The following is a 13453-nucleotide window of genomic DNA, read 5'->3' as shown; positions in this document are numbered from 1 at the left end:
TGCAGTCTTTGTGTACCGTTTGAGGATATACTTGTCTGGAAATTTGTCAGGCTTCAGGTAGTCCAGTATGTTCATGATGTGAAGGCAGAACAGGCCAGCATTTTGTGATGAATGCACAATACATAGCTTGCGAGCCAGCAATGAGTTTCATATATTTGATATGATACTACTAGTTTAGCTATTTAATGAGTTTGGTTTTCCTCTCACCTGTGTGTGTCCAAAGCTTGCATTCACACTCGTATATTTCATTCTCTGGGTCAGCTACAACCTGGAATTCATGCTTTCACCAGGCAAATCTGTTTTCATCATCATGGCCAGCCTTGTTGTGGTAGTACACAAGGTACTTAGTGGGCTCTGCCGTAGGCTTTGCATGAAATAACGTGGCTTTTCTCATCCTAGTCCTCATCTCGGTGTACACGGCTCTTGTGTACTTGATAGCCATGTCTTCCTCGTAGCCATAGGTTGTTTTTGTCACAGGATTGGTCTGCACATGTCAAAAAATAAGATATTAGTTGAAGCAGAGTCATGGGTTTCATTTTTTAAAAACAGTGTGCACATGTTGAAGGAAGTCACAATATGTTGGGGGTGTTTTTTTTGTCTTAATACCATGTTGTTCATTGTTTGCTCGTTCTCCTTCTACATTCGAGTTTGTATGCAAGCATTTACCCGCCTAGCAAACATGTGTAGCTTCTGGGTCCCCATGACAAACCCTTTCTTGAGCACGTGATTCATGCTCTCGCTTCGCTGTGCTGAAGTCATTCTAGCACAGAAAATGTTCTTGTAATATGCTGAAATCCACATTTTCCTATCACTCCACAGCTGCATCATCATCTGGTCGTTCTCCAGGCTGTACTTGTGCACGAGTTCAGCCCAGGCAGCTTCAAACTCCGTTGGCATCAGTGACCAGTTTAATATAGCTGTGAACTCCTCTTTGAATGTTTTATACTTTTTGTACATCAATGTGAGGTATTCCTTGTACTTCTTCAGGATGTGCCAATGACATAGCTTGTGGACGGTGTTTGGGAATGATTGTGGTATAGCTTTCACCATCGAAGGGCACTGGTCTGCATGAATTAAAAAAAATAAAACTTGCTTCTTTTTGCACTAATGGTGAACTTATGATGTACAAGTACTTGAACTTCACATGTAGCAGTAGGACTATCTAATAATGTCACATATATTTTACTTACAGCAGTGTTGTTGAACTTATGTTGTTCAAGTACTTGAACTTCAAAGGTAGCAGTATTACTAACTAATAATGTAACCCAATTTTTTCTTACAGCAGTGTTGTTGAACTTCTGTGGTACCAGTGCTTGAACTTCACATACATAACTATATTTTTCTTGAACATGTTTCATATGTTTTTGCTTACAGCAGTGTCCTTGAACTTCTATGGTTCCTCTATTTGAACTTCACATCCAGAACTATATTTTTTTTCTAAACATGTGACATCTAATTTTACTTCTTATACTGTTTTGTTGGACTTCTGTGCTAACAGTGGTTGAACTGCTTGCTTTACATTATTTTCAGATAAAACCAATGTACCCAATACAGACCCATAGACTGAAAAGATGATGAAACTTGCAGAGTTTTTTTTTGAACTCACCTGTTAGAATGCAAGTTGGGTGCTTGTTGTTCATGCACCGTACAAATGTATCGAACAACCACTTGAATGACTTTGCATCTTCGTCTCTGATCAGGGGAACAACAAATATCGTTGACCGCAAGTGATGGTTTGTTCCAACAAACACTCCCAGAGGCATATGAAATCTGTTGCTCTTGTAAGTTGTGTCGAATGTTACGCAATCGCCAAAGTCTTGATACGCTCCTCGATAGCTTGCATTGGACCAGAAAATGTTCTTAATTGACTTGTCCTTGTCTACTTGTATGTCATAGAAAAACTCATCATTGATTGCCTTCATGTCTCTGAAGAATGATAAGAGTTTCAATACATCATCCAAATCATCTTTCTTGGCATTCATGGCTTTCCTGCAAATTATATGCAAACATGCATTTGTTATTTTTGCAAGCAAAGGGTGGTGACTTAGGATGCTATGTACATTTGCAGTATGTGCATTTTTGAATACTTACTGGTTTAGTAGGTCTCGTCCGGTCATGGTACTGTAGGAGCTTTACGTACTCCAGAATAGTGGGGTCATAATTCTTGTGTGAGTGCAAGAATACCAGCATGTCATCAGTTTGCATGAGTTGGTGATTATGATTGTACTCAATGTCCACTGCCACACATGTGTTATCCTCCTGCACCTTCACCCTCATTCTTGCATTGCAGCCTGTCCTCTGCGATGTTTTGTTTCGCTTCCTGTTAGCCTCTGAAACATAATTTGTGTGTTTCCCTTGGAACACGCAAACAAAATACTTGTGGTTGTCATTCCCTCCCATCTTCCTAATTCCAAAACCAGCGTGTCTGGCGTATTTGTTATAAAATTCCCTTGCTTTCTCTACATCTTGGAATCGCATATTTAGTCTTGGTATTAGATAATCCGGGAGATCCGGCATCTGCAGAGAAAGAAAAATAATCTAAATGGCACGTTAAAATGCAGTTTATGAACTTGTTATGCTGGAGGGAGCAGAAAATTTGCAGATAATACAAGATGCATATATAAATACCTAAATTTTTGTTTCACTTACGTGCGTGTATGATCGCATCTCCACCAGAGTCTGCTGCTGTCCCTCTAGGATGGGGCACGGCGGAGTAATCATAGCAGGATGCAGGAGTGGATCACGAGGAGGAAGGAGGGCTGAAGATGGCCTCTCTCTTGTTTGCGTTCTTTTTGCTTGAGGTGGTTGTGGAGGTATTGCGATCCTGGTTTTGGTTTGCTCTTTTGTTTTGTGAAGCGATCCATCTACCTTATGTCCCATACAATTCTCACTTGTAGCAGCAGCAGCATCCAATGGTGGTAGTGTGCAGAGCACTCTCCTCCATGTGTGTGTTCCTGTTGGATTTGTCCTGGGATCCGGTTTAGTTGCTTCCCTTTGGCATTGACGAGGCACACCAGGATAACCTCCAGAGTTACACGCAGGACTTGAGCTAACCCCCTCCTCCATCGGCGTGCTTGGGAGTCTGCTGGTGGATACAAAGAATCCGCGGGGGATTTCCGGCATCACCCAATTAGGTGGAGGCGCAAAGTTGTGCGGATAGGGCTGTGACCCAGCATCTTGGAAGTCTCCATGTGTTTCGGGTGTCATCCATTTTTGGTCTGGAGCAGGTTGGTAATGTTGTTGGTGCGTTTGAGGTGTGACCCATTTAGGGGGTGGTGCAACGCGTACAGGCTTAGGATTGTGTACTTGCTGCTGGGAACTTCTAAGCTTCTTCATGCGTCTCTCGTCTTGCTGCCATAAAAGAAAAAATGTTTATTAGCACACACGTTACATCTGCCTATACCTTTGTAACTGAAATGAGCATTATTGACAGCTTGAACTTCTCATAGAAAAGTGGTGTTCATGTACATATTTTTTCCCTAGGACAGGCATCACACTCTGCACTGAGCTGAGCATCTGTCAATACTTTTGTACCTGAACTGAGCACCCTTCACAGAATGAACCACACATTTTGTTAATTCTACACTGTTTGATTACTTATATGTACCTGAACTGAGCACTCTCCACAACCTAAACTTCTTGTTTTGCAAAGGGGAAATACTGCCTACAGTTAAAAAACCTGAACCTTCATGAGTTTGAATGGTTGAACCACTAGTGCATACCAACCTGACCTTCATGTGATCACATGTATGTTTTATTTTCCTTTTATTTTTTGCACACAACGAGATACATACCAACCTGAACTCTAGCACACTTAATAGTTGAACTTCACATGGCTTTTCACATGTTAATGTAGGCAGATTTTCGAATGTTTTGCAACCTGGACTGAGGCTCACACACTACCTGAACTTCACATGGCTGTAAGAAAATAAAAAATAGAAGGAAGTTCAACCATACCCTGGCTAGAAGTTCGGCCAACCTTTTTCCAGCAGTAGATAAGCCACCTTGAGAGCAATTCGTCGGGGAGCTAGGAGAGGAATTCCATGGCAATCCATGTCTTGCAGAGGGCGCGAAGTTCATCTGCACGAAGCAAGAAGGTCAAGCAAGGCAAGAAGTGGGAGGAAGTTCATCTACCGTTGCTGGATTTGAAGCCGTTGCCGATGCCGCCTCCGCCGCCGAGTTGCTCCGTTGGCCGCGTCGTTCGCCGTAGCTTGCGTCGGGGCCGTCATCTGCTCTGCCAAGGCGTCGGGCGGTGAGGATGGAACGAGGATGAGGTTTACGGAAGTCCATGGCGGCTTCGCCGCATCCAGGCGACACGGGCTCCCTCGCGCCGGCGTCCGCCGTCGCTCGCTCTCCCGCGCCGGTGGTCGGACAGGAGGTGGCGACGAAGGGGAGGCGCCGGATCCGATCGGCCAGGAGGTGGCGAGGGGGGGGAGGCGCCGGATCCGGTCGGCCAGGAGCTGGAGACGGGGGGAGGCGCCGGATCCGGCGAAGATCGGCGGTGAACCACGGGGGGAGTTCGGGGATCGAGGCGAGGAGGGGGGTTGGTCGGCTTGGGATTGGGATCGGAGGATTAGGTGGATCTTGTCGGGGAGGCCTCGGGATCCTATGGGTCGGGCCGGCAGTTCAGAAGTTCGGGAGGTGTTCTGTCGGGCCCTTATAGGGGCTGCTGTGATCCAAATAACTATTCTAATCCTGGGATTAGAATAGTGTTGTCCTATATATATATATATATATATATCAGAAAATACCAAATCAACATTGTGAAGATAAACCTTGTAGTCAAATCAATGTTGAAGACAAACCAAATGTGAAGATAACGCAATCATGACGCCAAATGAAAATCTTCGAGAAAGTTTGGTGGTGGCGTTACCCATCGTATAGGAAGTATTAGACCCAGACACGGCGCACAATTATCGTGGTGTTCCGAAGTCAAATTCCACGTTAATGTATTCACACTTAGAGTGTAAGTCTTCATAATTGAAGATATACGTTACTTCGTGTGTTGCACATCTAAGTCATCAACATGCATAAGCGTTAGGATGTGTGTCCAATTACAGGACATTTGAGGATTCTAAGATATTTAGCTCACACCGCAACTTGCAAAACCTTTTCTCATCCAGGGGCTTTGTGAAGATATCTGCCAATTGCTCTTCAGTGTTGACGTGAATGATATCAATATCTTACTTCATGACATGATCTCTGAGAAAGTGATGACGGATCTGAATATGCTTTGTCTTCGAGTGCTGAACTGGATTGTTGGCAATCTTGATGGCGCTTTCATTGTCGCAGTAGAGTGGCACATGCTTCAGGTGGATGCCATAGTCCTTGAGAGTTTGCTTCATCCATAGAAGTTGAGCGCAGCAAGATCCAGCAACAATGTATTCAGTAGTGGAGGGTGATACATAGTTCTGCTTCTTTGAAGACCAATAGACAAGAGATCGTCCAACAAAGTGATATGTGCCTGATGTGGACTTGTGATCAACCTTGTCACCAGCATAATCAGCATTTGAGAATCCAACTAGATCAAACTCTGAGCCCTTTGGATACCATAATCCTAGTGTTGGGGTGTGAGCCAAATATCGAAGAATTTTTCCCTTGCTGAAGATGAAGACAATGCTGATTAGGTGCAGAAATGATGATTTCCTCTTCAGCCTATTCCTCTGAAGGTATGATTTCTCCAGTACCCAGAAGCTTGATAGATTCACTTGGTGTAGCTTCATCTAGCACATTTGGCAGGTGCTCTCTTTGCGAGCTGTTAGTTTCATTGAACCGCACATCCACAGTTTCAACCACTTTGTAGTGAAAGAGGTTGAAGACTCTATAGGAGTGCGAATCCTTTCCGTAGCCAAGCATAAAACCTTCCTGTGCTTTCAGTGCAAATTTTGAAGTGTGATGTGGATCCTTGATCCAGCACCTAGCACCAAAGACTCTGAAATAGCTGACGTTTGGCTTCTTACCAGTTAGGAGCTCATATGATGTCTTATTTAGGAACTTGTGAAGATAAACATGGTTGATAACGTGGCATGCAGTATCAATAGCTTCAGGCAAAAAATTTCTTGGAGTCTTGTACTCATCGAGCATCGTTCATGCCATCTCAATGAGGGTTCTGTTCTTGCGCTCCATGATGCCATTCTGCTGAGGTGTGTATGGAGCAGAGAACTCATGTGTGATGCCCGATTTATCAAGATAAGTGTCGAGGCCGGTATTCTTGAATTCTGTGCCGTTGTCACTTCTGGTGTGCTTGATCTTGATGCCATAGTTGGTCATGGCACGATTGGCGACTCGTCTGAAGATATCCTGCACTTCAGTCTTGTAGAGAATTATGTGCACCCATGTATATCTGGAGTAATCATCCACAATGACGAAACCATAGAGGCATGCAGTGGTAGTAAGGGTACAGTAGTGAGTAGGGCCAAATAAGTCCATGTGAATCAGCTCGAAGGGACGCGTAGTCATCATTATTTTCTTCGAGGGATGCTTGGCCCTAGTCATCTTTCCAGCTTCGCAGGCACCGCATAGATGATCCTTCTTGAACTTGACGCCCTCGATGCCTATGACATGCTTCTTCTTCGCGAGAGTGTGCAAGTTCCTCATGCCAGCATGCCCTAGCCTCCGATGCCAGAGCCAGCACACTGAAGCTTTTGCTAGAAGACACACGGCCAGCTGTGGTCCTACGGAGAAATCTACCATATACACATCGTCTTTTCGATATCCTTCGAAGACTAGAGATTTGTTAGATTCCATAAGCACAAGGCAACGATATTTTCCAAATATCATAATCATGTTCAGATCACAAAGCATTGAGACAGACATTAAGTTGAAACCAAGGGATTCAACAAGCATCACTTTATCCATGTGTTGATCCTTTGAGGTTGCAACTCTACCTAGGCCCAATACCTTGCTTTTACCAGTGTCAGCAAATGTGATGTGACTTTCGTCAGACGGACGTAGGGTTGAATCCATAAGAAGACTTCGATCACCAGTCATGTGGTTAGTGCATCCACTGTCCATAATCCACTCATAAGCCTTTGGTGCCGTACCCTACAGTGCAGTTTGGGGGATAGGCTTCACCAAGGGAAATGTGAAGCATAAACATTTGACGAACAAGCATATTATCAAAGTTCAGATCCTGGTTAGTGTAGATAGGATGTTTGTCAAGAAATCCTAGGATGAAATACATAGTAAGACCATTCTGGCATTTTATCTTGCACCCACAAGATGTTTTAGGTCCCCTGCATAAGCATCAGAAGCCTTTGATTTCCGGCTGGAGACCTTTCCCTGCAAAAGAGAGTTAATTTTTCTTAACCACCCACATCTTCAGGGGTGGCTTAGAAGCAATGAGTCTAAGTGCAGCATATGAGAATTTAGGCTTTGGAGCCCTAGCAAATAGCCTTGCAGGTGGTGAATAATACTCATAAGAATAAGCAGAATTTTTTTGGGTCTTATGAACATAGCGGTTTGATAAAACATGCTCATATTTATAAGTCTGAGTATGGTTTCCCTGCAAAAAATTGGCGTTAGGGTGACTCTGGTGAGTCCTCTGTCTGTATGAAGCCTTTGGTCTGGGGTTTGTCTTCTTCCCAGGTGGTGTCATGATGACATTCACATGAAGCTTCTCAAGACAACTTTTGGGCACCCATATCTTCTTCAAAGGTGGTCCATTCCTGCAGTTAGTACCAATATACCTGGCAAACACTTCACCATTCTGATTCTTAAACAGTTTATAGTTTGCATCAAAGGATTCATCGATGATAATCGGGTTAGCACAAGTGAAGCCAGATAAGGTAGATGGATCCACTGAAGGTCCCTTTGCAGCAACCCATGTGGTTTTGGAGTACTGCTCATGCTTCCAGTATGAACCATCAACATTCATTTTCCTCTCGAACCCAACACCCTATTTCCTAGGGTTTCGGTTCAGAATCTGTTTCTTGAGGACATCACATAGTGTCCGATGCCCTTTGCGGATTTTGTACACCCCTGTTTCAAGCAATGTCTTCAACCTGGCATTCTTTTCAGCAATAGTAGTGGTATCCTCAGTAGAGGGGTTAGTTACCACATCAGCAGTTGAAGATATTGCAACAGTAGCAGGAGTAGAACATTCAGCAATAGAGACAACATTATCACGCCCAAGACATTTTAGACATGGTGGCTCAAAATCTTCCTGAGCAGAACTGATCTATTGAGCGCGAAGTGACTCGTTCTCCTTTTGAAGATCTTCATGAGTTGCTTTCAGGTTCTCAACTTCTTGCTTCCTTTGAAGATAATCATAGGAAAGCTTCTCATGAGTAGCTGAGAGTGTTTCATGATGACTTTAAAGTTCCTCGTACTTAACGTGAAGATTTTTAATGTCTTCAATTAAGGACTGAGTTCGAGTCATTTCCGCGTCCAACAGGTCATCGCTTTTGTCTAGCAACTTTTGAATATGTTCCATAGCAGTTTGTTGTTCAGTTGCAATTTTAGCAAGTGTTTTATAGCTAGGTTTAGATTCACATTCAGAGTCATCTTCGCTGGTGGTTTGGAAGTAAGCATCGCGTGAGTTTACCTTGGCACCAAGTAACATGAAGTAGTAGGTAGGAGCGGAGTCATCCTCATCATCAGCATCAGCGTTGGCGACGAGGCCATTGTCTTCGGTGTTGAAGATGGACTTGGCAATGTAAGCCGAAGCTAGAGCCAGGTTTGCCACACCTGAATCGGACTCCTCCTCGGACTCCACCACCGCCTCTTCAGAAGCAGACTCCTCCTCTAAATCCATCTCCTTGCCAACAAATGCACGAGCCTTGCTGGATGAGCTCTTCTTCTGAGATGAAGACTTTGAAGAAGACTTTGAGGATTTCTTCTTCTTCTTGTCATGAGAATCATATTCCTTGCTCTTCTTCTTCTTCTTCTTCTTCTTGGTCTCATTGTCCCATTGAGGACACTCAGAGATGTAGTGACCAGGTTTCTTGCATTTGTGGCATGTTCTCTTCTTGTGGTCACGAGTGGAAGCTTCATCATTTCTTGAGCTGGATCTTGAAGACTTTTTGAAACCTTTCTTCTTGGAGAACTTCTGTAACTTCTTCACGAGCATAGCTAGCTCCTTTCCAATGTCTTCAGGATCCCCAGAACTGCAGTCAGATTCTTCTTCAGATGAGGACACAACCTTTTCCTTCAAAGCCCAGGTTCGGCCATAGTTGGGGCCATCGATGTCTCTCTTCTCAGATAACTGGAACTCATGTGTGTTGAGCCTCTCAAGTATGTCAGACGGATCGAGATCTTTGAAGTCAGGATGTTCTTGAATCATTAGGGCCAGGGTGTTGAATGAGATGTCAAGTGATCTCAGGAGCTTCTTGACGATTTCGTGCTTGGTGATTTCAGTGGCGCCAAGTGCGTGAAGCTCATTTGTGATATCAGTGAGGTGATCAAATGTGAGCTAGACATTCTCATTGTCGTTTCTCTTGAAGCGGTTGAAGAGGTTGCGAAGAACATCAATCCTTGAATCTCTCTGAGTTGAGACGCCTTCGTTGACCTTGGAGAGCCAGTCCCAGACTAGCTTCACAGTTTCCAGTGCACTCACACGGCCGTACTATCCTTTGGTCAGATGACAGTCAGTGTTGAAACCGGCGGATCTCGGGTAGGGGGTCCCAAACTGTGCGTCTAAGGTCGATGGTAACAGGAGACAGGGGACACAATGTTTACCCAGGTTCGGGCCCTCTCTATGGAGGTAATACCCTACTTCCTGCTTGATTAATCTTGATGAATATGAGTATTACAAGAGTTGATCTACCACGAGATCGTAATGGCTAAAACCCTAGAAGTCTAGCCTATATGACTATGATTATATCTTGGCCTCTACAGACCTAGCCCTCCGGTTTATATAGATACCGGAGGGATCTAGGGTTACATAAGGTCGGTTACACAGAAAGTAATCTTCATATTTGGTCGTCAAGCTTGCCTTCCACGCCAAGGAGAGTCCCATCCGGACACGGGTGAGAGTCTTCGGTCTTCGTATCTTCACAACCCATCAGTCTGGCCCATGGCTAGCAGGTCGGACGCCCGAGGACCCCTTAGTCCAGGACTCCCTCAGTAGCCCCCAAACCAGGCTTCAATGACGAGGTGTCCGGCGCGCAGATTGTCTTCGGCATTGCAAGGCGGGTTCTTCCTTTGATGACTTCAAAGTGATGTATTCGGCCTTCCATTTAATGTCATGCCCCTCGGCTTCTGTGTATCAACAACTTCAGCTTCCACGTGTCGAGTGAATGCGAGAGGTCAGGGTATTTTTGCACATAACCCCCCAGCCATGCAAGAAAGAGCGTCTATTTAAAGAGATTGGATCTCAGATCCATTCGGCACCACGCGGAAAAATCCTCAGAGCTTGCTAGGAAAGACCACTCCAGCATGGCTAGCGCTCCCAGCTCCTCCTCCCATCCCTGCAGTCCAGACAAAGGCGATTGGGAGAGGTGCTCCGTATCCCACGGTCAGCTGGTGAAACTGCAAACACAGGGATTTCTCCCTCCCATGGATCTGATCCCTGTTCGAGCAGGGTTGACCTCCTTCAATGGCGGGGCCCAGGCGGAGAATTTCCCCAATCCGTCTGGGGGGGGAACGAGTATGCTTTGTTCCCTACCTGCTAAGGGGTGTCGGATTTCCAATTCATCCGTTCCTCTGAGGGCTTATGGAGTATTATGGCCTTCAACTGCACAACTTTACTCCGGCCTCTATCCTTCACATCGCGGGTTACGTCGCTCTTTGCGAGCTATTCTTGGGTTGTGAGGCCCATTTCGAATTGTGGAGAAAGTTATTCTGCCTCATCCCACGTAACCACGAGGGATCAATATTTGAAGTGGGCGGAGCCAAGATATGGCGCATCGCCGAAGCCGGATACCTATCCGGCACACCGAAGAAGGCATCCGAAGAGTGGCCTTCCGAGTGGTTCTATATTGAGGATGTCGCACTTCCAGACCCAGTCCGAAGGGGTCTTCCCGAGTTCGCAAGCGTTCCGTTGAAGAAACGCCACAGCTGGCGCCCTCGGAGTTTCGAGGAGGAAGATAGTGCGGAAGTTTGTCAACTCATGAGCAAGATAAAGACACTCGCCCAGTCCGGATTATCAATAGTCGAGGTAATGGCGACCTCCATAGTACGAGGGGTTCAGCCGTTCCAATACAGAGGGCTTCCCATGTGGCACTATAACGGGGAGGATGACGCCTCCCGCTACGGTCGGAAAGGTCCGGATACCCCCGCCGCTTTGGCCAAAATATTGGCCGAACTGTTCAAAGGGGAGGAGGAGGAATTTCTTCGTATTAAGCGCAGAGATGGATTTTCTATGTACAATCCTCCTAGCTGGGTAAGTTCAAACCCCTCCGCTCTACTCACTCTACTCCTTGAGTCACTTTTAGTGAATATTAATTCGTCCATTTACAGCAGAAATGGCGAAAGATTTCTGAGGGGTTTCACAGCCCCGCCCCACAGCTAGAGGACCACAACTGGGATCTTGACCCTGGATTCGAAGAATATCCAGATATATTTGTGGTGCTCGAGGATGGGGTGTTTTACCAGGCGAACTATGATGGCACGGAAGTGGCCATCACCGCCGACTATCCCAGTCTTCTCCCTGTGAGGGAGTCCTGGACTAAGGGGTCCTCAGGCGTCCGGCCTGTTAGCCATGGGCCGGACTGATGGGCTGTGAAGATACGAAGACCGAAGACTCCACCCGTGTCCGGATGGGACTCTCCTTGGCGTGGAAGGCAAGCTTGGCGATCGAATATGTAGATTCCTTCCTCTGTAACCGACCTTGTGTAACCCTAGAACCTCCCGGTGTCTATATAAACTGGAGGACTTAGTCCGGAGGATTAATATACTCATTACCATAGTCATACAGGCTAGACTTCTAGGGTTTAGCCATTACGATCTCGTGGTAGATCAACTCTTGTAATACTCATATTCATCAAGATCAATCAAGCAGGAAGTAGGGTATTACCTCCATAGAGAGGGCCCGAACCTAGGTAAACATTGTGTCCCCCGCCTCCTGTTACCATCATCCTTAGACGCACAGTTCGGGACCCCCTACCCGAGATCCGTCGATTTTGACACCCACATTGGTGCTTTCATTGAGAGTTCCACTGTGCCGTCCCCAAAAGGTTTGATGGCTCCTTTAATCGTCCACAACGACGTTGTCCAAGGGGAGACCTTCCTCCCCGGATAGATCTTCATGTTCGGCGGCTTCGCACTGTGGGCCAACTCGCTTGGCCATCTGGAGCAGATCGACAGCTACGCCCCCGGCCATCAGGTCAGATTTGGGAGCTTGAACTACGTCGCGGACATCCGTGGAGACTTGATATTCGACGGATTCGAGACCACGGGAGTCGCTCCCCGTCGCCACGATGAACATGACTTAAATCTGTCATCTGGCCATGCTCAGGAAATTGCACCTACAACCGCTCTGGCCTTAGATCCGGAGCAGATTGCGCCATCCGAGGACGGGAAGCTCAACCCTGCCACGGAAGCCGCAGACTCTACGGCGTTGGAGCCGCACACAGATCTAACCTCGCGCGATGTCCGTGTCTCCGGAACCTCAGACCCGCTTCCGGCTATAAGTTCCGAACACTGTGCGTCCGCGTATCTCGAGCAGGATCAGTTATCGATCGCCGAATTCAACGCCGCGGACATCTTCCGGCACTCGCCTTTAGGCGACGTGCTCAACTCATTGAAAAATCTATCCCTAGCAGGGGACTCTCAGCCGAATTATATCCGGTTCGAACTGGAGACTGAGGATGGGGAATTTCGTTTCCCACCCACCACCCACTTCATAGCCACTATCAAAGACCTAACCGACACGCTTGACTACGACTCCGAAGATATCGACAGTATGGACGACGATGCCAGAGAAGAGGAGGCCCAAAACCCGCCGTTCACCGGACGATGGACGGCCACTTCCTCATATGACGTATAAATAGTGGATGCACCAAAAGATAATAGCGGCGACGACAAGGAGAACCCAGCAAAGGATGACCCTCCTAAGACACAACCAAAGCGCCGGCGTCAGCGGCGCCGCTCTAAGTCGCGTCACAGCAAAGACAGCAACACCGACATAGGAGACGATAACACTCCGGATGGTGCCGAAGACACAGAAGACCCCGATGATCAAACTGCCGAACAAAACAATCGGGAAGATGGGCAAGTTAGCCCTAACGAACAGGCCATAGACGAAGACTCGGAGGACGGTAGCTACCATCCGATCTCCGAGGAGGAGGTGAGCCTCAGCAATGAGGATTTTATCATTCCTGAGGAACCCCTCGAGCAGGAGCGCTTAAAGCGCCAGCTAGTAGTCACTGCAAGGAGCTTGAAAAAGAAGCAGCAACAGCTTCAAGCTGACCAAGATCTGCTGAATGACAGATGGACTGATGTCCTCGCAGCCGAAGAATACGGCCTTAAGCGCCCAACTTAAAGTTACCCGAAGCGCAAATTGCTGCCTCAG

The 13453-nt window shown here is 46.5% G+C and overlaps 1 protein-coding gene across 1 annotated transcript; it reads right to left on the bottom strand.

The window, feature by feature from the left end:
* Positions 1 to 283: 283 nt before the first annotated feature.
* Positions 284 to 8755, bottom strand: LOC109758444 (protein FAR1-RELATED SEQUENCE 5-like). The gene is made up of 7 exons (XM_020317300.1): positions 8546 to 8755; positions 3289 to 3351; positions 2141 to 2517; positions 1870 to 1989; positions 1607 to 1692; positions 667 to 1064; positions 284 to 484 (listed from the first exon to the last, which is right to left on the bottom strand). The coding sequence occupies exons 1-7, from the start codon at positions 8753 to 8755 to the stop codon at positions 284 to 286; spliced, it is 1455 nt and encodes a 484-aa protein (XP_020172889.1).
* Between the last annotated feature and the right edge of the window lie 4698 nt (positions 8756 to 13453).

The sequence above is a fragment of the Aegilops tauschii genome, chromosome 1 (genome assembly GCF_002575655.3).
Source record: "Aegilops tauschii subsp. strangulata cultivar AL8/78 chromosome 1, Aet v6.0, whole genome shotgun sequence".
NCBI lineage: Eukaryota > Viridiplantae > Streptophyta > Magnoliopsida > Poales > Poaceae > Aegilops > Aegilops tauschii.
Note: the sequence above shows the minus strand (reverse complement) of the source record. Positions and strands in the feature narration are given on the sequence as shown.